This window comes from Myotis brandtii, unplaced genomic scaffold, assembly GCF_000412655.1.
Source record: "Myotis brandtii unplaced genomic scaffold, ASM41265v1 scaffold339, whole genome shotgun sequence".
NCBI lineage: Eukaryota > Metazoa > Chordata > Mammalia > Chiroptera > Vespertilionidae > Myotis > Myotis brandtii.
Window position 1 is genome coordinate 33,082 of NW_005363061.1, and position 23,253 is coordinate 56,334.

The window sequence follows — 23,253 nt, forward strand, 5'->3', positions numbered from 1 at the left end:
TTTCTTTCACACTAAAGAACAGCATTTAGTACAAAATTAGGGCTCTATTCAGTCAGAATAAGGCACAACAAAGTGGGAGGACTACTTTGCCTCCTTAGCAACAGAAAGTCTCATAAATGTAAAGTTCTGGCTTGTCAGGCAGCCTGGCTCCAGGGTGGAAGGGTGGCGGCTGGAGGGTCTGTCACTCAGTCCTGGAAGTGCTTGGTGAGCGCATCCAGCAGCTCCTGCTTCCTCATCCCGCCCCTCAGTCCATACACCCTGCAGGCTTCCTTCAGCACGGGCACAGTGAGCTTACCCAGCGTGCCCCTGCTGACATGGGCCTTCAGTTCCTCTTCCGACAACTCCATCTTGGGCCTTTTGCTTCCAGCACCTTCATCATCTGGGGGAAAAGGTCGGGAGGGAGTGATTGGAAATGCTAGCAGTGGCATCCCAACTACACGCATAGGACCCTCACATGATCTGGACTGCAGTCAGACATTTTCCATCAGCCATGATGCCCACTTAGAACACTCTGGGGAGATAGTGCCTCGATAAGGCAGCTTCATTTAAGCATAAAATCAAAACTATCAACCTAGAAGGGCGTTAAGAGTACTCTGAGTGCCATCAGTTTACCCGAAACTGGTCTCACTCTAAATGAGCAGGTATTCATTCCCTCCCTCTCTCCTTCCAAAAGCATTTCCAGAGCACCAAGTAAGTACCACGGGACCATGTGCAGGCTCAGCGAGATAAACAAGTACAGCACTAGTGCATGCACAGGTGTGAAGAGCTCTGTTCCCACGGCACTAGAGGCGCTTCTGATGCAGAAAGGGTAAAGCCCACTGCCGCACCTACCCTAAAAAGGCCAAGAAAACTACATTTCATCATAATTGGAGAATTGCAAATCAAAACTGGATAGAATTTCCCCTCTTACTTTTTGTGAAAATTAAAAATAGTATATAAAGTCCAGGATTGGTGAGAGTGTAGGGAAACACACCCATCCCCCTTCTTGGACAGGGTATAAGCTATCACTTTTCAGAGGCAAACTGGCAATTCTTTTCAAAACTTGAAATGTTTACACCCTGAACCAGCAATTACACTGCTAAGAATTTATCCTATAGATCTGCTCACACAAGTACATGATGGTGGTCCATGTTCACGGCAGCATATCCATCAATAAAGGGCTGGCTGAATAAACTAGCACATCCTTCTAATGAAGCACTATATAGCCTTATTTTTTGTTTTTTATTTTTTATATACTTATTTCATATTTTTCCCCTACTGATTTTTTAAAATATATTTTTATTGATTTGGGAGAAGAAGGTAGAGGGATAGAGAGAGAGAAACATCGATGAGAGAGAATCGTTGACCAGCTGCTTCCTGCATGCCCTCTACTGGGGATAGAGCCCACAACCTCGGCATGTTCCCTGACCAAGAATCAACCCGTGCCCTACTAGTTTCACAGGTCGATGTTCAACCAGTGAGCCATGCTGGCTGAGCTCCCTCATTGATTTTTAGAGAGAGTGGAAAGGTGGGAATGGGGGAAGAGAGAGAGAAACATTGATGTGAGAGAGACATTAACTGGTTGCCTTCTGCAAGCACCCTGGGTGGGCTAGGGATCGAACCTGCAACCTAAGCTTTGCCCTTGACTGGGAATTGAACCCGAAACCCTTTGGTATGTGGGCTGACGCTCTAACACTTAGAAACACCGGCCAGGGCTGTTGTCTTATTTTTTTAAATGAGGTAGATAAGTAAATATGGATAAAAATAACTGTTGAACGTATACAGCTGAGTGACACAATAAACTAGAAGCAATGTGAATACTATTCCACTTATGCTGAAATATGCCTTTGTATATGTAAATATGTAGGTTTGCATAGGAACTTCGGAAGGGTCATTATTCTCTGCGGTAGGACCATAAGGACAACTTTTGGAAATAACCCACAGGATGTCCACGCCCAGCTCTCACCTTGTTTTCGCTTGGAAACTTTCCCCTCAGGGTTGTAATCTGGTGGGTAGACAAGCTCCTTAAACTCCTCCACGAGGGAACCCAGTCTTTCATCCATTGCTTCAACCTTCGGCACTAGAAAATCAAAACAAAGGAAAAATGGCATGGCGAGTCACAAACCCTGGCTTCCTGTAAGCACGTGATGGGGTTGGGGGAGGTCGGGGAGGAAGGGTCCGCAAGCAGGCAGCTGACCTGGCCATGAAAACACTCAACAAATGTTGTCTGACATTTACCAAGTACCTGTAACAGTTGCATTCAATGAGCACTTACTATAGCCGGGCACCCTTCTAAGTGCTTTGTTAACCTCTGGAGTAGGTAAGTTTGCCTACCTATTTTACAGAGGAGGAAAACAGAGAGGTTCATTGACTTGCCTGAGGTCAAACAGCTGGGAAGTGGTAGAGTTGAGAACTGGGCTGGATTCCGGGGGTTCAAACAAGTCTACAAGTCTAGGCTCTCAGTAGGCTTACAGTTGAGTCAGGGTAAGGAGGTGGTAAAAACAGACGCAATACAGCTGGGCAATGCCAGGCAGAGCCTGTACAGGGCACACTGGAGCCTTGAGTGGGGGTGGCGGTCAAGAAAGACTTTCGGGAAAGCGGATTGTTCTTCCTCAGGCAGATACACTATTCCAAGCAGCAAAAGGCACTGGGGTGAGAAACAGCAGGTAATATACAGCTTGAAGACAGGGTATGAGGAGGGCACGGCCAGCAAGGAGGCTGGAAAAGCAGGCACAGGTAGGTAATAGAAACCTCAAAAGCCTGCCCAGGAACTAAAACGCATCACAAGAACAGTGGGAAACACTAAGAGCTATGAGCAGGGGAGCGACAGGATCAGATCTGCATTTTAGAAAGATCGCCTGACAGCTGTGTGAGTATGAACTGAAGGCAGGTAAGACAGAAGGTTGAAGCAGTGTGTGTAGGGGTGGGGTGGGGCATGGGACTGGACCATAAACATGAAAAGGGATAGAACTGACAAGACCTACTGACGAATGAGGTGTGGAGGCAGACAGGGGGAGTGGTTGGGGTGCCTGGAGCATTACCCAAGGCAAAGACAGTGCCCACCTCACCGTTATGAGGATTGAATGAATGAGCACATAGGATAGTACCTGGCACACAGTAAACACTCAATAAATGGTATAGAATTATTTTTTTTTTAACCATTATGTAGCCAAGGAATGGCCTAGTTCAGAGGTAGGTTTCAGAAGCCTGGCACTTTCTACTCTTCTCACAGCCCAATCTGTTCCCAGGCCATCTAAGCTAGTCTAGAAAATCAGACAGAGATGGGCTGGACAACGAGGTTAAGTCTCAAGAGGGTGCTAGGAAATACACCCACATTACTGTCCAGAGCGAGATCAAACAGAAAGCCTCCCCCGACAAGACCTCCTCTCTCAGTGGCGGCCTTCTTACATGTCAGATCTTCTGTTTGTTCGGGCTCCGTCAAATCCAAAGCCAAGGCCTCCAGGTTCCTGAAGTGCTGCTGTAGCACTGGGTTCTCAAAGCTGTCACTTCTGTTAAAATAATCGTAATGGAAACACAAGTAAATTTTAAAATAAAAATGTAAACATGTTAAAAATAATAAAATTAAATTAACCCAACTCAGTGCAGGTCCCAGGTCAGCTGAGAAAACATATCCTCAGGTGAGGATTTAAAAAAAAGGGACTTTCAACTCAGGAGGCAGTTCCAGAAGCAAGCCAGTGATCGACCCGCTACTCACCTGTATTTGAAGCGGAGCTTCTGAACAATAGCCTTCATCTTGTCTACCTGCTCTGGGTTTGCCATGACTTTTTCAGTAAAGGGCACCTTCCGTTTATCGTCAGCATAGGGTAAGAAGACAAGATGGAAGCCTGAAGAAAAGAGAGAAGATTTCTGAGACCTGACTTAACAAAAGGTTTCAGTGACTGAGTTGTCATTTGTCCCTCAGCTCCAAATTCACCCGTCTTTTTAAAGAGACAGAAACATCGATTTGTTATCCCATCCATCAGCTGATTCCTGTAGGTGCCCTGACCAGGGATTGAACCCATAACCTTGGTGCATCAAGAGGACGCTCTAATCAAGTGAGCTACCTGGCCAGGGCCAAATTCACCCTTCTATGTCCTGTGATGCTGGGGCTACGACCCTGCCAGCCCCATTTTTCCTTTACCAGCTAATATCTGATAGCATCTGCCTAACACACTCCCTCAAGAGGGCAACCCCAAGGCAGGAGTGCTCCTCCATATACTTCCTGTTCCTATCACTGCCAGGGCTCTTTACCTGGCGGCAGCAGCTGGTCCCACCTCCAACTTTTCTGATACACTAGAGCCAGCTGGACAGTGCCCGCTCCCTAAGGACTAAGTCCCAGCTCCATCAGGCCCCCTCTGAGCCTCCTCCTTATTTCCTCACCCTCCACCACATGCTGAAAGGGAAGAATCGAGGGCAATCAGGCTGATCTTGTTCCAAAAAAAATCTGGAGACTGGAGCCAAGCTGCTGCCCTGGGAAGTGCCCTTGCAGGCAATGCCAACAGCACTGGGCAAGAGAGAGGAGCAACTCCCCTCGCTCTCCTCTGCCCTGTTATCTCCTTCTAGCACCTACTCTCAACAGAGCCTCACCCAGAGCCAGCTGGAAAAGGAGAAACTGGGTTCCCCGGCCAGTGTGGCTCAGTGGTTGAGCATCGACCCATAAACCAAGGTCATGGTTTGATTCCTAGTTAGGGCACATGCCAGGTTGTGGGCTCGATACCCAGTAGGGACGTGCAGGAGACAGCCAATCGATGTTCCTTTCTCATCATTGATGTTCCTTTTTCTTTTTTTCTTTCAGAGAGGAAGGGAGTGGGAGAGAAAGATTGAAACATCAGTGATGAGAGAGAATCATTGGTCGGAGAGCTGCCTTGCTTGATAGTACGTGCTGTGCACTGTACAACCACATTTGGTTTCTGTGCTACTCATCAGACTCACCTGTGAAACATTAAAAACACATACTTCCCAGGGCCCATTCCTGGCGACTCTGGTACCACGAATCCCGTGAGGGATTCCAAAGCCTGACAAGGTTCAGAAGCTCACAAAATCTCTCTGCCACATACCTGGGGGAGTCACTTGGATTTTCTGGTCATCCAGCTCCTCTTCCTGTGGCATCAAGGCTACAAAATAAGGGGGGATGTTCTGGCGGGGGGTGTATCTGCACACTGCCACGACCTCCTTCTCCAGACACTTGGTGAGGAGAGCACTGAACAGGGTTGAGCTCCCTGCAAAACAAACATCCCTTTAGGGGTAACTTTTCTTCCACTTTCTTCAAAGGGTTTATGATACTTCAATAGGTAAGGGGTGATGGATCCAGAGCTGAGGGGAAAGGAATGAGAATGGATGCCTCAAATGTGAATTATTAATGTCAGTTCACTTGTACTTTCTTCAGGTTAACGACATAGCCCCAGTTATTAATGAAAATCAATCAGTCAAATCAGGGGGTTCATTAGCTATAGCACAGAATATAGGTCTGGACAGTAAAATAAACCCAATGCCTGAGTTAATACTATCTTTAACTGCCAACATTAGGGAAAAAGTTTGTTTTGTGGTTTGTTTTTTTTCAAACTGTCTATCTGATGCCTCAAAGAAGGAAGGAAGTTTTTAAAATGCTAATTCCATACCCCTCCTGGACATTCAAAATGCATATTGGCATATCATAGGTCCTAAAGAAGCTTCTTTTAGTTTAGTCCCACATTTCCAAAATTTATTTGCACATGAAACACTTTCAGAATACCTCAGTAAGCCCAGCTGATGTGGCTCAGTGGTTGAGCTTTGACCCAGGAACCAAGAGGTCATCGGTTCAATTCCCGGTCAGGGCATATGCCCGGGTTGCGGGCTCGATCCCCAGTAGGGGGCATGCAGGAGGCAGCTAATCAATGATTCTCCCTCTCCCTTCCTCTCTGAAATCAAAAAGAACATATTTAGCCCTGACCGGTTTGGCTCAGTGGATAGAGCATCGGCCTGCGGACTGAAGGGTCCCAGGATCGATTCCAGTCAAGGGCATGTGCCTTGGTTGCGGGCACATCCCCAGTGGGAGGTGTGCAGGAGGCAGCTGATTGATGTTTCTCTCTCATCGATGTTTCTAACTCTCTATCCCTCTCCCTTCCTCTCTGTAAAAAAATCAATAAAATATATTAAAAAATAAATATTAAAAACATACTTAAATATATACTGTGTATATATATGTATGTTTAATTACCCCAGTAATACACTCTATGCAGTTTCCAATCAGCACCTCTTTAGGAAATGCAGCTCTGCAAGTTGCTTTCTGTTCTACTCATTCATTTACCTTTGGTCTGTGCTACTTACCATTAATCAGGGACTCCTCGGGGTACACGAACAGGGAGGGCCTCACGTAATGGTGCTTCTTCAGCATTAGCAAGGGCTTGAAACCAATGAGAACCAAACCTGGTTCATCAAACCGTTTTAGCTGTTCCGTCTCCTCTTTCTCTAGCACAATCTGACGGCTCCCATAGATCTAAAGGCGGGAAACAAGGAAGGGCCACACAGACAGGCTGCTGGAGATTCCAAATAGCTGCCACATGACACTGGCAAGTCAAAGCCAGCTTTCTTCTACGGAGCAGGAGCGTGGCTCACCAGGGGCATCACCCCCTACCACCAGAAATTAACATTTACAGAGTGCCCGACAGGCCCTTTGAGTTTGCCATCCTCTGTAATGTATCCTCTGTAATAATCCTTGGTGGGAGATGTTAAAACTTTTACAGATAAGGGGCCTGAGGCTCAATGGTTTGTAACTTGCTCCAGGTTATACAACTGAATTAAGCTTCAACCCAGCTCTGTCTGGTGCCAAAGACCACGCTCTTCAAGCATTCATTCTTTCCCTCATTTTACATGTACTGAGCGCTCGTCCCTGACACACAAAGGGTGTCGAACCACACACATTTATTGAGAGGACCTAAGTCAGGCAGTGGCTGGGTCTCAGGTAGTGGGAGGCAGATACACACACTTTAATGTCTGTGTTGTGATCCTAGATATGTGAGTAGTTACAGAAGTTACTCTGTTAGAGTCAAATTTGGGTTTTATGAAAAACAGAGCCCTGGAGGTTTTCTTTAGGGACATTGGATCAAGAAACTCAGGCCTGGCCAGTGTGGCTCAGTTCATTGCGCATTGTCTCATGCACAGAAAGGCTGTGGTACGATTCCTGGGCAGGGCACATATGGAAGGCAACTGATCAATGTTTGTCTCTCTCTCTCTCTCTCTCTCTAAGCATGTTCTCAGGTGAGGATTTGAAAGAAAGAAAGAAGGGCCCGACCAGCGTGGCTCAGTGGTTGAGTGTCGACCAAGGAACCAGGAGATCCCGGGTTTGATTTTCGGTCAGGGCATATGCCAGGGTTGTGGGGTCGATCCCCAGTGGGGGGTGTGCAGGAGGCAGCTGGTCAATGATTCTTGCTCATCATTGATGTTTCTATCTCTCTCTCCCTCTCCCTTCCTCTCTGACATCAATAAAAATATATTTATAAATAAATAAGGCCTATGTGTATCATTTCAAAACACAGGAGAAATGAGGGGAAAAAATCTCTCCCTAAAAAAATCAAAAATTTTAAAAAGCACTTGACACCTAACACCTTTTCCCTAACTCCCCATCTCCCTAGTTAACTATCAGCATTTTCTGCTATTATACCTGAACAAGGAATTAGACTGTAAGACACAGCCCATTCTGTACTGAGTGATCAAGGGCTAGTTTTCTTGGGGGGGAAAAAAATAGTGTATTGAATTTTAGAGAGAAAGGGAGAGGGAAAGAGAGAGAAACATCAATGTGAGAGTGAAACATCGATCCGCTGCCTCCTGCACGCCCTCTACCGAGGATCAATCCTGAGACCTGGGCATGTGCCCTTGACCGGGAATCCAGCGGACAACTTGTGGTGCATGGGATAGCACTCAGCCAACTGAGCCACACCAGCCAGGGCAAGAGCTAAAGTTTTCACTGATGTCTCTTTCCAGCACTGGCTCTAACTTTCCAGCTCTCATGGTATCTCTGATCTAGATGCCATAGTTTCAAAGAGTAATGATGTTGTTGTAACAACTTTGCTAGAAAGATGCGCACGTGAAAGCTATCTGGTTAGGCTGATCACTGTCTCCCCTCCCTGTTAGCTCCTCAATGAGACAAAATTCAGTCAGTAGGCAGGCCTACCTGAGATCTCTTGGTGTCACTTGGCAGAAGCAAACTGCCTGTATTTACATTAAATGTCCGAGTCTTGGTTTTCACTGGTTCATTTGTTTCCCGATAAAGCCTAATTGGAGGAGGTTTGTGAGCCTTCTGGACCATATTATAAATGCCAACAGTGAATGCTGTATCTTTGTTGAGCTTAAACTTCAACCTGGAGGACAGAAAAATAAAAAAGCATAAACTAAAACAGTGGTTCTCAACCTTCTGGCCCTTTAAATACAGTTCCTCATGTTGCGACCCAACCATAAAATTATTTTCATTGCTACTTCATAACTGTAATGTTGCTACTGTTATGAATCGTAATGTAAATATCTGATATGCAGGATGGTCTTAGGCGACCCCTGTGAAAAAGGGTCGTGACTGCCAAAGGGGTTGCGACCCACAGGTTGAGAACCACTGGACTAAAAGATTATACTTTCCTATCTAAATTCCACAGTGGCACCCAAGACTTTAAATTGTGTTACTCTCTCTTATATTCTAAATGAGCTCTTAGAATATAAATATAACTCATTTTAATAATACAATGGAGTTTGCTGTAATACTATCTCAGGGTCTATGCCACAAAAATTAGTTTCAGAATATATTAACTATGTAAAATAATGATAAAGAATATACTGCCTAACCTATGTGGCTCAGTGGTTGAGTGTCGGCCCATGAGCCAAGAGGTCGCAGTTCGATTCCAGGTCAGGGCACATGCCTGGGTTGCTCCATCCCCAGTGGGAGGCATAGAGGAGGCAGCTGATTGATGATTCTCTCTCATCATTGATTTTCTATCTCTCTCTCCCTCTCCCTACCTCTCTCTGAAATCGATTTTTAAAAAATAATTATTGAATAAGCTTATATAAAAAAAAGAATGTACTGTAATAAAAATGATTACTTTTACTGAGTTCAGTACTATTCCAATCCCTTTACAGCTATTCATTGTCATAACAACCCTACAAGTACTGTGTTGATTATCTGTTGTTTCTGCTTATCTAGTACCCCTTCCCCCCCTTTTTAACAATGAAACCCCAATTTTTCTTTGGGAACCTCCCTTCCCCCACTGCCGATTTGGGGGATGTTAATCAAAGTGCTATGTCCTCCCCTGGTCAAGTGGTGGATATATCTGACTCAGACTCAAGCCATCACACCTATTCTCTTGAGAGTCTGGGTCCTAAGCAGTGACCAAAGGAGGACATGGAGGGAGGGATGCTTTCTGATAGTAGCACCTAGAAGACACTGTCATTAGTTCTTGCTACCTAGATTCCTCCTGGTGCCCGGGTTCCTACACTCCCCACCCTGTTCAGAATTTTGCTTGATTATACTGACATTAATCAAGAGTCCGTTTCTATTGTTTGCCACCCATAAACCTTATTATAGTCCTTTTTACAGACAAAAGCATTGAGGCTCAGAGATGTTATCTAACTTGTTTAAGGCCAGACAAGTAATAAAAACTGGTGTTCAAACTCTGGTATGTCTGGTTCAACACTCGTACACGTATCTATTATGACATATTGCTCCAGAATATTCATACCAACATTGTAAGAAGCAATAGGACCTCTAGAAATGTATTCTATAGTAATGACAATGTGCAAAATATTTACTACACGATATTGTAAAAAAGGCACAACACAAAAATAACCCATGTTATGCATTCTTTTCAAGCACACGTGGAACATTCTCTAGGACAGACCATACGCTTGGCCACAAAACCAGTCTAAATACATCCAAAAAGACTGAAATCATATCAAGTATGCTCTTTAACCAAAATGGAACTAAGTTAGAGATCTACCATAGAAAGAATTCTGGGAAAACCTCAAATGTTTGGAAATTAAACAATACACTTCTAAATAATCCAGGAGGTCAAAGATAAAATCACAGGGAAATTTTAAAATTATTTTGAATTAAATGAAAGTGAAAATACAACCCTAGCTGGTTTGGCTCAGTGGATAGAGCATTGGCCTGCGGACTGAAGGGTCCCAGGTTTGATTCCAGTCAAGGGCACATGCCTGGGTTATGGGCTCAATCCCCAGTTGGGGGTGTGCAGGAGGCAGCCAATCAATGATTCTCGCTCATCATTGATGTTTCTATCTCTCTCTCCCTTTCCCTTCCTCTCTGAAATCAATAAAAATATATTTTTTTAAAAAGTGAAAATACAACATATCAAAAGGTACAGGATGCAGGTAAAAAGTGTTCAAAGGAAATTTATGGCTTTAGAGATCTTTATCAAAAAGGAGGAGAGAATCAGATTAATAACCCAATCTTTACTGTAGTGGAATGTTTAGGAGTATTGATTTTAAAGAAGAGAACATATTTCAACAAGTTACAACTAGTTCAAAGGTATATTGGTTCACACGGTGGGAAGAACACTGCTTTGGGACAGAGTCCTAACTAGAAATGTTGGCTCCTGGAGCAAGCCGCTATCATGCTTCCAGATCATTTTGGTAATGTATCATGAGTACTAGTAACAGATGGCATTACTAACAACACCAACCATTTGGTGGCTTCCTATTTTAAATTATTCTGGCTGACTCAGTTAAACTCAGTTGTCTAAAGGCTGCTGACAATAAATGTAACCAATTTAAAAAACTGCACCATCTTCAAAGTAATTTTTTAAAATTGCTGTGTCCTCTGAATTTTAGTATCCTGGGAAAGAGCATTGGCCAATGTGGTCCACTAAGACCTCAGGCTTCAAGTGACCTTGGTCCTATTTCTATCAAATCCATTACTCCCCGTACCCAGTCTTAAATTTTCACATTTATGTATTAAGGCACCTTTCGACATTGAAAATATCATAACTCTGAGTTAAGATAAAGTTATAGCCCAACCTATGAACCAGGAGATCATGGATCGATTCCCAATGTGGAGCGTGCAGGAGGCAGCCAATCCATGATTCTCTATCATTGATGTTCCTATCTCTCTCCCCCTCTCCCTTCCTCTCTGAAATCAATAAAAATATATTTTTTAAAAGTTACAGTATAGCCGAACTGGTTTGGCTCAGTGGATAGAGCGTCAGCCTGCGGACTCAAGGGTCCCAGGTTCGATTCCGGTCAAGGGCATGTACCTTGGTTACGGGCACATCCCCACTGGGGGGCGTGCAGGAGGCAGCTGATCAATGTTTCTCTCTCATCGATGTTTCTAACTCTCTATCCCTCTCCCTTGTTCTCTGTAAAAAATCAATAAAATATATTAAAAAAAAAAAAAGAGGTTTTCTTGTCCAGGGCTCCTCGACTTACAGCTTTAAAAAAAAAAAAAAAGTTACAGTATAACATCATAGTTTACAACCTCATGGCTTATGTCATAACTTGTCAAGGAAAATATGGAAGCTCACAGTGCAAAAAAAGTTGCTTGATATGTTTAACTTCATCTGAAATGTCTTAAGGTTAATAAGTGTTATTAATGGGTAGGTTTCAATCTATTTCAAAGGGTTGTCATTAAAGATTAAATAAGTTAATTAATATATTCACAAAGAATTTAAGACAATGCCTGGCACCCAATAAACATGCAATAAAGTAATTTTATTATTTGGTTATAGCAAGAACAAGTGTAATAATTTTCTAGGTCTTCGGCCTAAAGCATTATTAGTCCTCAAACAGCTCCAATGTATTATTCATACCAAGTATCCTATAATAACTCTACCACAAAGTAGTAAGAATAGCTAACATTTGTAATAATTACCACGTGCCAAGCACTGTGCCGAGGTTATTCCATTTAATCATCACAGCAATCCTATAAGGAGCTCTCAGTTTTGCTCCCATTTTACTGAGGCTCAGAGAAGTTACATGCCTTGCCTCGGGCCACACAGCAGAGGGGCCAGAACTAGAATCCAAGCAATCTCCCTTTAATTTATGCATCCTCACCAAAATGTGTAGTACCAGCATGTCAAACTCAAAGGCTAACCTGAGCCAAATAAAGGAGGCATGCAGCCCGCAGGCCACAAGTTTGACATGCTTGCTGTAGTAGGTTTCCAAATTGTGGTAACAACATGCCGTCACTTCAGAAAGGAGGAAGAGGTAACAGGGGCTTGAGGAAAGAGCAGTTCCTAGGGGGAAAGGACAGCAATGACAACACCACGACTACAGCAAGGAGTGGGGTCGTGGTTCCTTACAATGCCATGCATCCTCTAGGACAGCGGTTCTCAACCTGTGGGTCGCGACCCCTTTGGCGGTCGAACGACCCTTTCACAGGGGTCGCCTAAGACCATCGGAAAACACATATATGATTACATATTGTTTTTGTGACTAATCACTATGCTTTAATTATGTTCAATTTGTAACAATGAAAATACATCCTGCATATCAGATATTTACATTACAATTCATAACAGTAGCAAAATTACAATTCATAAAGTAGCAACGAAAATAATTTTATGGTTGGGGGTCACCACAACATGAGGAACTGTATTAAAGGGCCGCGGCATTAGGGAGGTTGAGAACCACTGCTCTAGTAGAATACCAATAATCCCTTGAAAACTGCTCAGAAACCACCAATGGTCATATTCCCCTGTATTGAGGAAACTAGTCAAAAATGAAAGCCTGATGCTCTTAAGAAATGCTAAGGAGCCCTTAGGATTCCAATGCCAAAGTTCTCTAAAAAGAGATAATCTGCCCTGGCCGGTGCGCTCAGTGGTTAGAGCATCGGCCTGAGCACCAAAGGGTTTCGGATTCAGTTCCCAATCTGAGGCATGCAGGAAGCAACCAGTCCATGTGTTTCTCTCACATCAATGCTTTTCTCTCTCTCTCTCTCTCTCTCTCTCAGTCCAGTCCATGTGTTTCTCTCACATCAATGCTTTTCTCTCTCTCTCTCTCTCTCTCTCTCTCTCTCTCTCTCTTTCCCCTTCACTCTCTCTCCCCCTCCTTTCCTCCCTTCCACTCTCTCTAAAAAATCAATGGAAAAGATATTCTCGCGTGAGGATTAACAAAACCAAAAAAAAAAAGAAAAGAAGATGGCAATCTAACTATCTGGTTTCTATTGGTCTCAAGTTTATAAGAAATCAGAATATCAGAATTTTAACAATGCTAACAACTAACATCTATTGAGTTTTTGCTCTATACCAGGTACTATTGTTATCCCCAATTTACAGAGAAGAAAGCAAGCGATAAACTAGTGAGCGCAACTGAGGATACTGTTAGGCCTCAACTGTTTACCCCAAGAAAGTGGGGGGCTGTGTTATTTTTTGTTAATTCTCACCTGATGATATTTTTTCCATTGACTTTTAGAGAGAGTGGAAGAAAGGAAGGGAGAGAGAGAAACATCCATGTGAGAGAGACATATCAATTGAACCTGCAACCCAGGTATGTGCCTTTGAGTGAGAATCGAACCTAAGACTTCAGTACAGGGACTGACATTCTAACCACTGAGGCACGCCGGTCAGGGCAGGGGCTGCATTATTTTGAAAAAATATACCAGCTCTTTCAAGGGAAGAAAAGCAAATAACTTACGCTATCCTAAAATCAAGCACGTTTTTTAGAGCAGCGGTCGCCAACCTTTTGGACCTCATGGACCACCGGTTGGCGACCACTGCTTTAGAGGAACACAGTGAGGCCGAGGCACCGCCCAGAGTTAAGTAGCCAGGGAGATCAAAGCTATGCATTACTGATGATGTTAGAGGATGTATGGGCAGTTGGCGCAGGCTCAGTGCCCACCTGCTGAGTGGGCGCTTCCTGGTCTCCTTGGCTCGGACCTTCCTCAACAGGTCTTCTAGCTTGCTCGACTCCTTGAAGTGAACCCCTAGGTCCTCATCCTCTGCTGTGCTGATGACATCTCTGTAGAATAAGGATATGTCAAAGCCTCCACGTTTCTTCAGGTGCATCAAGTCAAGAAAGATACCTGGGGAAAGGACAGACACAAGTGAGGGGAAACAATTTTCACCAAAACATTTTTGCAGTTAAGTTCAAATATGCTTTTTAAAGATCCCAAAGAGCCTGGCTGGTGTGGCTCAATGGTTGAGCGTCAACCTTTGAACAAGGTCACGGTTCAATTCCTGGTCAGGTTTGAGGGCTCAATTCCTGGTAGGGGGCCATGAGGGAGGCAGCCAATCAAAGATTCTCTCTCATCATTGATGTTTCTATCTCTCCCTCTCCCTTCCTGTCTCTGAAATCAATAAAAAAATTGAAAATAATAAATAAAGATCCCAAAGAACTAGGCTGATTATTAACATTTTGGGAATTAGAGAAAGTGGCTAAGGGAGCCAGCTGTATAATGACTTTGGACAACATATTCAAATAACTACCATTCACAGTAGCATTAAAATCAAGAAAATCTTGCTCTAGTAGAGTCCTTTAGACTGCTAATGGCCTGCCCATTTTCACTGGGAATGTTACACAAGTGTCTCCTCCAGCTGCATGTTATTCTTTCATTTTACTCTGAATGGTGAAAAGCAAATGTTTGACATCAGCTATACAGAAGCAATAAAATTAAGTGCCAATTTAAAAGAACGGGGGAAATACAGACCTGTGTCACGGAGATCCCCAGCTTTGGTCCTGGCCCGGCTGGCTTTGGCACTGTCATTGCCATGGGGGTCATCTTCATTGGTGAACAGCATGATCCTCTTATGGCTCATCTTGAACTGGACATCGCTAAAGAGGTTGGCACAGACCCACAGCACTTCACTTAGTGAGTAGTCACATCCATAGCCAATCAGGTCTTGGAAATGTTTCTTTCCCTGCTGCCCCTTAAACTGCGCGAGCTCTAACACTCGTTTAGCACCTGATCAGAGACAGGGAGTCAAATGGGCAGAAAAGTCAGTGTCAGTGGACACCTTTACAAGACCAATGGAAGGGCCTAAGGTCCATTTGTCACCGAGCTGTTTAACCCATACAGCAAAAGTCCACATCCTGAGAGCCCCCTCGTGCAGGAAAGCACACTCTTAGTCAAGGTGTCGTCTGCTGCCTTCTCCACATCTCTTTGCTCACGGAAAACAAGTAAGGGAAAAGTTAATCTTAGAAACACTGACCTGGATTATCCAGCTCCTGTAAGACGTAAATATTTTTGAAATTCACTGAGTTTTTGTCCTTCTTGGTACCATAGAACACCACTGCCAAGAGATCTCGATCACTGCTTATGATTTTACTGGTGTACACACTCTGGATACACTGGAAAAATAAAAACAAAAATTCAATTAATGTTCAACTACTTACCACTAAACTTAAACTCCATCAGTGCCTGGCACACATTGGTGCTCGATATATATTTGCTGAATGTATACATGGCATTAGAATAAGGTATGACCTCTACCTTCAGGAAATTCATGAATCAGTGAGAGTGATGGGCAGATATATTACACTATAACAAAAAGCAGAGTGCAGTAAGCATATAATAGAAGTATAAGCAGTCCTTACCATAAGAAGTCAGAAATTTAAAGCATGTATATACTCAGGGAGGAAACTGCTATATGGGAAAAGCCCAGTAATGGAATCAGAAAACCTGGGTATTAGTCTCACTGATGTCACACACTAACTGGCTGGGTTTTGGTCAGGTCACTTGACCTTTCCTCAAGTAGCTTGATACTAAGAAACAGAATTTACATTTATAAAATAATTATTTGTATAAAAGGTTTAAGCTAACAGTAAGTATATGTGACCGGAAAAAAAGTCATAACTACTAACAGCATTTTCTACAATACAATTTGCTTAATTACACAATTAAAAACATCAGTATACCAGGAGAGGTCTAGCTACCTATTGAAACTAATGTCAGCACCTGGTCAATCGGTGTCTCTGAAGAGTTGGTCTGTCCTGGCAGCCTATTTAATTCTGGGGACACTGACAAAATTAAGTTTCTGAATCTGCAAAGCTGGGGAATAAACCAGCATGGTGACCCTTCCATGTCCTGCCTGAGCTTCTCAGCAGCCTTCCTCCACAGCAATTCTCTCGTTAAATGCAGAACTTACAGTATGTTACTCATTGACAATAATCTGCAGGCAAGTAGTCATTTCTACAAACACTTCCATCTATTTTTTGAGCAGTCTATAAATACTTACAAAAATTTGGTGAGGCCTTCTTATAGACTCTAAGAAATAAAAACACACACAAAAGAAAACTAACATCGAATTACAGAAAACGTTTTTTCATTGCTTCTTATCAAATACACTAGACTCTAGAGGCCTGGTGCACAAATTCGTACACGGGTGGGGTCCCTCAGCCTGGTCGGAGATCAGGGTTGATCAGGGCTGGCTGGCTGGGGGGGGAGGGACTGGAGGTTGGCCAGCTGCAGGAAGTTGGCTGTGGGAGCACACTGACCACCAGGGGGCAGCTTCTGTGTTGAGCATCTGCCCCCTGGTGGTCAGTGTGTGTTATAGCAACTGGTCGGTCATTCAGTCGTTCAGTCATTGGTCGCTTAGGCTTTTATATATTGACTAAGCTCATCTGTGAATGTCTCACTTATTCGCTACATAATACTACATTTTCTTCTGGGTTCTTTAGGCATCAAGGGCTCCTTGAACCCTTTGAAACTACATGTAGAACTGTGAGTGTGTCTTTCTGGGGAGAGGGACATAGTTTTCATCACATTGTAAAGAGAGGGCCGTGATCCCAAAAAGGTTAAAGCAGTGCTCCTCCAAGAGTGACCTCCAAACCAGCAACATCAGCATCACCTGGGAACTTGCTGGAAATGCCAATTCTTAGTCCCGGCTTTAGACCCACAGAATCTGGGGAAAAGCCCCGCAGTCCATGTTAACAAGCCCCTGCAGGTGACTCTGATGTAGGTTAAAGTTTTAAAGTTAAGGATTGATTTTTATTAATTCTGTTTTTAAATGCCAAGATATTCTCATCTGCCAAATGCAAGAACTGTCTGTATACAAATTAGAACATGAGAAGCTTGTTTGGTTCCAAACTCTAAAAATATGAGAACTGAGATATACAATAAATGTTTAGAAATTCTTTTCTATGAATAGTGACCTTTTTAGTTGAAGTGTAATTCATATAACAAAGTTAATCATTTTAAAGTGAGCAATTCAGTAGTATTTAGTAAATTTACAATGTTGTGTGACCACCACCTCCTTCTAGTTCCAAAATATTTTCACCGCCTCCACAGCAAACGCCATATCCATTACACTATCGCATCCCATTCCTCCCTCCCCGCTGCCCCTAGGAACGACCAACCTGCATTCTCTATGGATTATCTAGTCTACATTTCATTTGTCTGGCTTCTTTCACTTAACATGTTCATTTACCTTGTGGCATGTATCAGTTTTTTTCATTTCTTTTTATGCCTGAGTAATATTACGATGTAGGTATAAGCATTTTGTTTATCCACTTCAAAATGTTTTGGAATGAGACAGAAGTGGTGGTTACACAACATTGTGAATGACTAAATACCTTCGAACTGTACACTTTAGAAAGGTTAATTTTGTTATGTGAACTACACCTCATTTTAAAAAACTAAACTAGCCCTGGCCAGTTGCTCAGTTGGTTGGAACGTCATCCTATACACCAGAAAGGTTGCTGGTTCCATTCCCAGTCAGGGCACATGGGCAGGAGGCAGCCAATCAATGGTTCACTCTCACTCTCTCCCTTCCTCTCTCTCTAAAAATCAATACAAATATTTTTTTTTAAGTTTAAAAAATATTTTTTAAAAAACAAACTAATTCTCACAACGTGATATGGAAGATACTATTATTCTCTCCATTTCACAGATGAGAAAACAGATACCAAAAGGTTGGGCAACTCTTTGAACATTAAACATCAGACAGTTTATTAAGTGGCAGAATCAGAATCTGAGTATTTGATTCTGTTGGGTATACACCTGGGAGAATTGCTGGGTCAGATTGTAATTCTATATTGAATTCTGAGGAACTGCCAAGCTGTTTTGCACAGCAGCTGATCCATTTTACATTCCCACTATCAATGTATGAGGCTTCTAGTTTCTCCACATCCTTCTTATTTTCCTTTTTTTTTTTTTGTAATTATATCCATCCTAGTGGGTGAGATATCTCATTGTGGTTTTGATCTGCATTTCTCTAATGACTAAAGATGTTCAGAATCTTCTGTGTTTGTTGGCTATTTGCACATCTTTAGAGACATGTATATTCAAGTCCTATGCCCATTTTTTAATTGGGTTTTTTGTCTTTTTGTTGTAATAATCTTTTTCAACCACAGGTAACACCCAACTTCCAAATATCACTTACAAGAGGACTCATTTCCATACAATAATTGCTGGAATGTCCTCTCTTCCGCTATGCTCCCATCTCTACAGAAGGAGCAGCCCATTTCTACTACCAGGGCTAATGCCAAAGGTGGGAGCAATGTATTCCTAGTGTCTGGAGTTCAAACCCAGAATTAAATGGGCCTGTTCTCCAACACTGCCACACTTTTACACATAGCCATCCGGGGAGGCTAACCACCATTTATCATTCACAAACAAAATTTTCACACAGAGCCCATATTTTTAAAAGTAGTGTTAATAGTTTGGGGTTTTGTTTGTTTTAAATAAAAAGGTAGTCTTACCTGGATGCTCATGTCAAAAGGAGTCATTTCATCTTCACCTTCTGATTTAAACATGGCCCTAGAAGCATCAACCAAAAAAATCAAACTATCTCTTCCTGAATATGTGTATTCTCCTATGGGGGAAAAAAAAGGAAGGAAATGCTTGCCCTTGTGTTCATATTTATCATGTTTATTATTTAAATAGAACAAATAGAGAAAAGCCCATTAAGCAGAAGTATAGCCTGATGAATTATTATAAGACTAGAGGCCCGGTGCATGAATTCGTGCAGTGGTGGGGTCTGGCTGGCCCACCTCGATCAGGGCTATCAGCCGGGCCAGCCTGTGGGGAGGGGCCATGGGCGGTTGGCGGGCCAGCCCTGCCCCCAATTGGGGTGCAGGGGAGGAGGATGGCAATCGGGGGTGGAGCTGGGGGGGAGGGGCCACGGTAGGTTGGCTGGCCAGCCCCCGCCCCCTGGTCAAACTCCTGGTTGAACTCCACATCAAAGGGATAATTTGCATACTAGCCTTTTATTATATAGCATGAACACCCTTAAAACCACTACCCACAGTGAATCTTACCAGTCACCCAGAAGCCCTCTCCATGTTCCCTCCCAATTACAATGCTGAGCCTCCTCCTGATAGCACTGTCATTTAACCTAGTTATGAATAACTGGAAAGGAGGAAAGGGAAGGCCAAATATTATGGGCATGCGATTTGTGCAGCTTTGCCAGGAAGCTGCAGTTTAGATGCATGACCAATAAAGTCTGGATGAAACGGGTAAGGTGCTTGTCTGTCAGCCACACCTGGGAACAGGTCATTGGCCAGAGTAGGTGTGACCACTGCAAGCTCGGGAAGTTTTAAGATATTTAATCTCCTAAACAAAGGAGCTTGCTCTTTTGTGCTCTTGCTTGAAGTTGACTCCTGGCTTGCAGGGTTCTCAAATTCCTACATTCACCCAAAGGGCCACAGCCATGTGGACCCCACACACAATGGATTAATAGATTGCAACTAGCCTAATGCTAAACTGGACCCAGCTTCATACTAGAACAGAAATTTTGGATATATATTATTTTCTTAAGATAAATTTTTAAGAGGTAGAATTTCCTGGGTCAAGGTAGAATTTTGTTTAAGGCTCTTGACACATATGATCATATTGTTTTAATAAAAGATGGGTAATTAAATTTATTGTATTAAGTGGGCTTTGCTTCTAGTTCTACTGAATCCCCAGCTATACATCTTCCAGGACTGGAATCCAATGGAAATGGGACTTTATAAGCCCAAGGATGTAATTCCACAAAAACAAAGCTTTCTAACATATCTCATCCTCCCATAGGGGCCTCTGGAAATTCTTATATCAGTGGTACCCCAAGAACGCCACTCCCACTAGCAATGGAGAAAGACCATCCACACATTGTCTCACAATGTATTTGTTGAAGAACCAGGATGTTGTGTCATGTGCAGTTGTCCACCTGCTGGATTTTGCTGACTGCATTCTTCTGGTGTAGATTAACATAGCCCTGTTTCCTACCACGGACCAGAGGCTTCATCACATGCCGGTTTTCTTTATTTTGGCATGATTATATCAAGGGTGATGTTGTGTTCTTCATATGTCTGATGGTCTCCTTTTTTAACACTGCTGCTTAATACAATAAATTTCATTACCCATCTTTTATTAAAACAGTATGACCATGTGTCAAGAGCCTTAAACAAAATTCCACCTTGACCCAGGAAATTCTACCTCTTAAAAATTTATCTTAAGAAAATAATATATATCCAAAATTTCTGTTCTAGTATGAAGCTGGGTCCAGTTTAGCATTAGGCTAGTTGCAATCTATTAATCCATTGTGTGTGGGGTCCACATGGCTGTGGCCCTTTGGGTGAATGTAGGAATTTGAGAACCCTGCAAGCCAGGAGTCAACTTCAGCAAGCAAGAGCACAAAAGAGCAAGCTCCTTTGTTTAGGAGATTAAATATCTTAAAACTTCCCGAGCTTGCAGTGGTCACACCTACTCTGGCCAATGATCTTAAGAAAATAATATATAAAAAAACCCTTATGCAAAATTTTCCCCAATGTTATTTATTAAAGTAAGAAGTTGAAAATAATTAAAATATCCAGCCCTGGCCAGTGTTCTCAGTGGTTAGAGCGTCAGCCCAAACACCAGAAGGGTTGCAGGTTCAATTCCTGGTCAAAGGCATGTGCCTGGCTTGCAGGTTCAATCCCTAGTCCCAGTCAGGGCACATGCAGGAGGTAACCGATCAATGTGTGTCTCTTACATCTATGTTTGTTTCTCTCTCTCCCTCCCTCCTTCCCTCCCTTCCACTCTCTCTAAAAATCAATGGAAAAAATATCCTCAAGTGAGGATTAACAAAAAAATTTAAAAATTAATTTTAATGTATATGCACTATGATTACAACTATATAAAAACTCAGATACAAAGAAAAAACAGATATACGTAGTTAGGAAATATGCAGAATGAAGGCATATGAAGGAAATATGCAAAATGCCAAAATGCGCCGTAGCCAGTTTGGCTCAGTGGATAGAGCGTCAGCCTGTGGACTGAAGGGTCCCAGGTTCGATTCCAGTCAAGGGCATGTACCTTGGTTGCAGGCACATCCCCAGTGGGGGGCGTGCAGGAGGCAGCTGATCGATGTTTCTAACTCTCTATCCCTCTCCCTTCCTCTCTGTAAAAAAATCAATACTGTAAAATCAATAAAATATATTTTTAAAAAAATGCCAAAATGCTAGTAGTAGTTGTGTTAGGGTGATAAATTATATAAATTATAATAAATATTCTCTTTTTTCAACATTTCCTGTTTCTCAATTTTAATAAAAACATTTTAAAGTTTTCAGACTTAAACTAAATAGTATACAGATAGATGTATCCCTATTTCTCTTTCTTTGTCCTATGTGTTAGTGTGTTGGCTGAACATATACCCCCAAACCTGGAGGTTATGGTAAGGGAATGACAGCTGTAACTGCATTGCTAATGTTTATTCTGGTTGCTGCAATTATTATAGGAAGGCATTTTTGTATTGAGGTACTAGGATGAGTAAAACTATATTCCTGGGCCCTAGACGGGCTGCTCAGTTAGTTGGAGCATCCTCCCGTACACTGAAAGGCTTCAGGTTTGATTTCTGGTCAGGGCACATACCTACCTCGGTTGTGGGTTCGATGCATGATTGAGGTGCATATGGGAGGCAAATCGATTGATGTTTCTCTCTCTCTCTCTCTCTCTCCCTTTTCTTCTCTAAAATCAACAAAGACATAACCTAGCATGAGGATTAAAAAAACAACATGCCCTGACCGGTTTGGCTCAGTGGATAGAGCGTCGGCCTGCGGACTCAAGGGTCCCGCGTTCGATTCCAGTCAAGGGCATGTACCTTGGTTGCAGGCACATCCCCAGTGGGGGGCGTGCAGGAGGCAGCTGATCGATGTTTCTAACTCTCTATCCCTCTCCCTTCCTCTCTGTAAAAAATCAATAAAATATATTTAAAAAAACAAACAAACAAAAAAAAACAACAGAAAACTACTTTCCTGGAACAGGAAGAGGCTTACCTGAGCCATCTAAGGTAACAAAACATACCACTGCTCAGGGTCATTTACTGGAGCTCCACAGATGTCAACCTACCAGTCAGCGCCCAGCAAAAGCTTAAGCTAGAAATGCCCCATAGTCTAGAGCAGGCCGTGAATGAAAGAGCCTCGGGTAGCTCCGCAAAGTCCAAAGGGAGAAGGGTATCTGAGGTCCTCAGGAGAGGAGGGTAGGCCACTAGACAGCAAAGGACACCCAGCAGAGCCAGGCAGGGAGAGTCTTCCACACACACAGCAGTACAGGTTACAGTCACCTACCCCCTGCTTCCGGGCCCTCCTCCTGCTCTTCTTCTTCATCGCCCTCGTTTTTGTAAAAAGACTCCCACTCTGACATGTTGGTAACGGGTCACTAGATGGAAGAAAGTTAAGTTCAGTATCGAACAAATTTAAACCTAAAAATATCAATTCCTTTGAGATCTGTTCTAAGGGCCGGTGGTTACTCGTACGGAATGGGTCCTGCTGCCTGGAGAGCTCTCGGTCCCCGAGACCCAGAGGTGAGTGGGCATCATTCCAGCAGCCTCGTCTTCGTTATCCCTGAAGGCGGGGGCTCAGGGTGGCCACTCTGATGGATGTGAACGTTCCGTTCCACCATGGGCACCATCGGGACTTGAGGGATTCCCGCTCCAGGAGTCTCGGTCCTCTAGTGGACGCATCTGTCCTCATTCCGCCCCCAAATCCCCCTCAAGTCCTCAGCCGGCCCTGCCCAGTGGAGTCTCAAGTGCAGGCGGGCCTCCAAGGCCGCGCGCGTGCCACCAGCCCCGGGAGGCAGGAGCGGGAACCAGAGGCTGTCTCTACACTCGGGCCGCACACCACTGGCCGACGCAGCCCTGCAGCCAGGCGAGGGGGACCCGGCCAACCCGCCAGCAACACGCACACACGGAAGCTGCCCGCCTACCTCGAGCGCAAGGAAGAGGTCGACTTGGGCTGAAGGTGGAGCGCCGGTCTGCGCGGTCTCTCTTCCAATCAACGCCCTACGTCATCACGCACAGTGCGTACTTTTCCTGTCAAATGACACGCCCACTCCCACAAGCTGCTTTTCCTACCAGTCTCTAAGGCACACCACCCCCTCCGCGAAAGCTCCGCCCCCTCCAGCGAAGC

The 23,253-nt window shown here is 43.6% G+C and overlaps 2 protein-coding genes across 3 annotated transcripts in view; one reads left to right on the plus strand and one right to left on the minus strand.

The window, feature by feature from the left end:
• On the minus strand, window positions 1-23,150 carry XRCC6 (X-ray repair complementing defective repair in Chinese hamster cells 6). 2 transcript variants are annotated; one of them, XM_005871359.2, is made up of 13 exons: window positions 23,051-23,150; window positions 22,414-22,504; window positions 18,589-18,701; window positions 15,099-15,237; window positions 14,597-14,851; window positions 13,789-13,972; window positions 8,129-8,315; window positions 6,286-6,454; window positions 5,037-5,198; window positions 3,695-3,824; window positions 3,388-3,488; window positions 1,946-2,059; window positions 1-379 (listed from the first exon to the last, which is right to left on the minus strand). In XM_005871359.2, the coding sequence occupies exons 2-13, from the start codon at window positions 22,487-22,489 to the stop codon at window positions 186-188; spliced, it is 1,824 nt and encodes a 607-aa protein (XP_005871421.1). In that variant the 5' UTR covers window positions 22,490-22,504; window positions 23,051-23,150; the 3' UTR covers window positions 1-185. The 2 variants fall into 2 exon arrangements, with proteins under 2 accessions (XP_005871421.1, XP_014399319.1); XM_014543833.1 differs by lacking the exons at window positions 22,414-22,504; window positions 23,051-23,150 and adding an exon at window positions 22,123-22,367.
• Window positions 22,605-23,253, plus strand: part of DESI1 (desumoylating isopeptidase 1) — a 23,894-nt gene continuing 23,245 nt past the window's right edge. Inside the window, exon 1 of the mRNA XM_014543821.1 lies at window positions 22,605-22,649. Within this exon, the coding sequence (XP_014399307.1) occupies window positions 22,605-22,649 (45 nt within the window). The remainder of the gene's footprint in view (window positions 22,650-23,253) is intronic.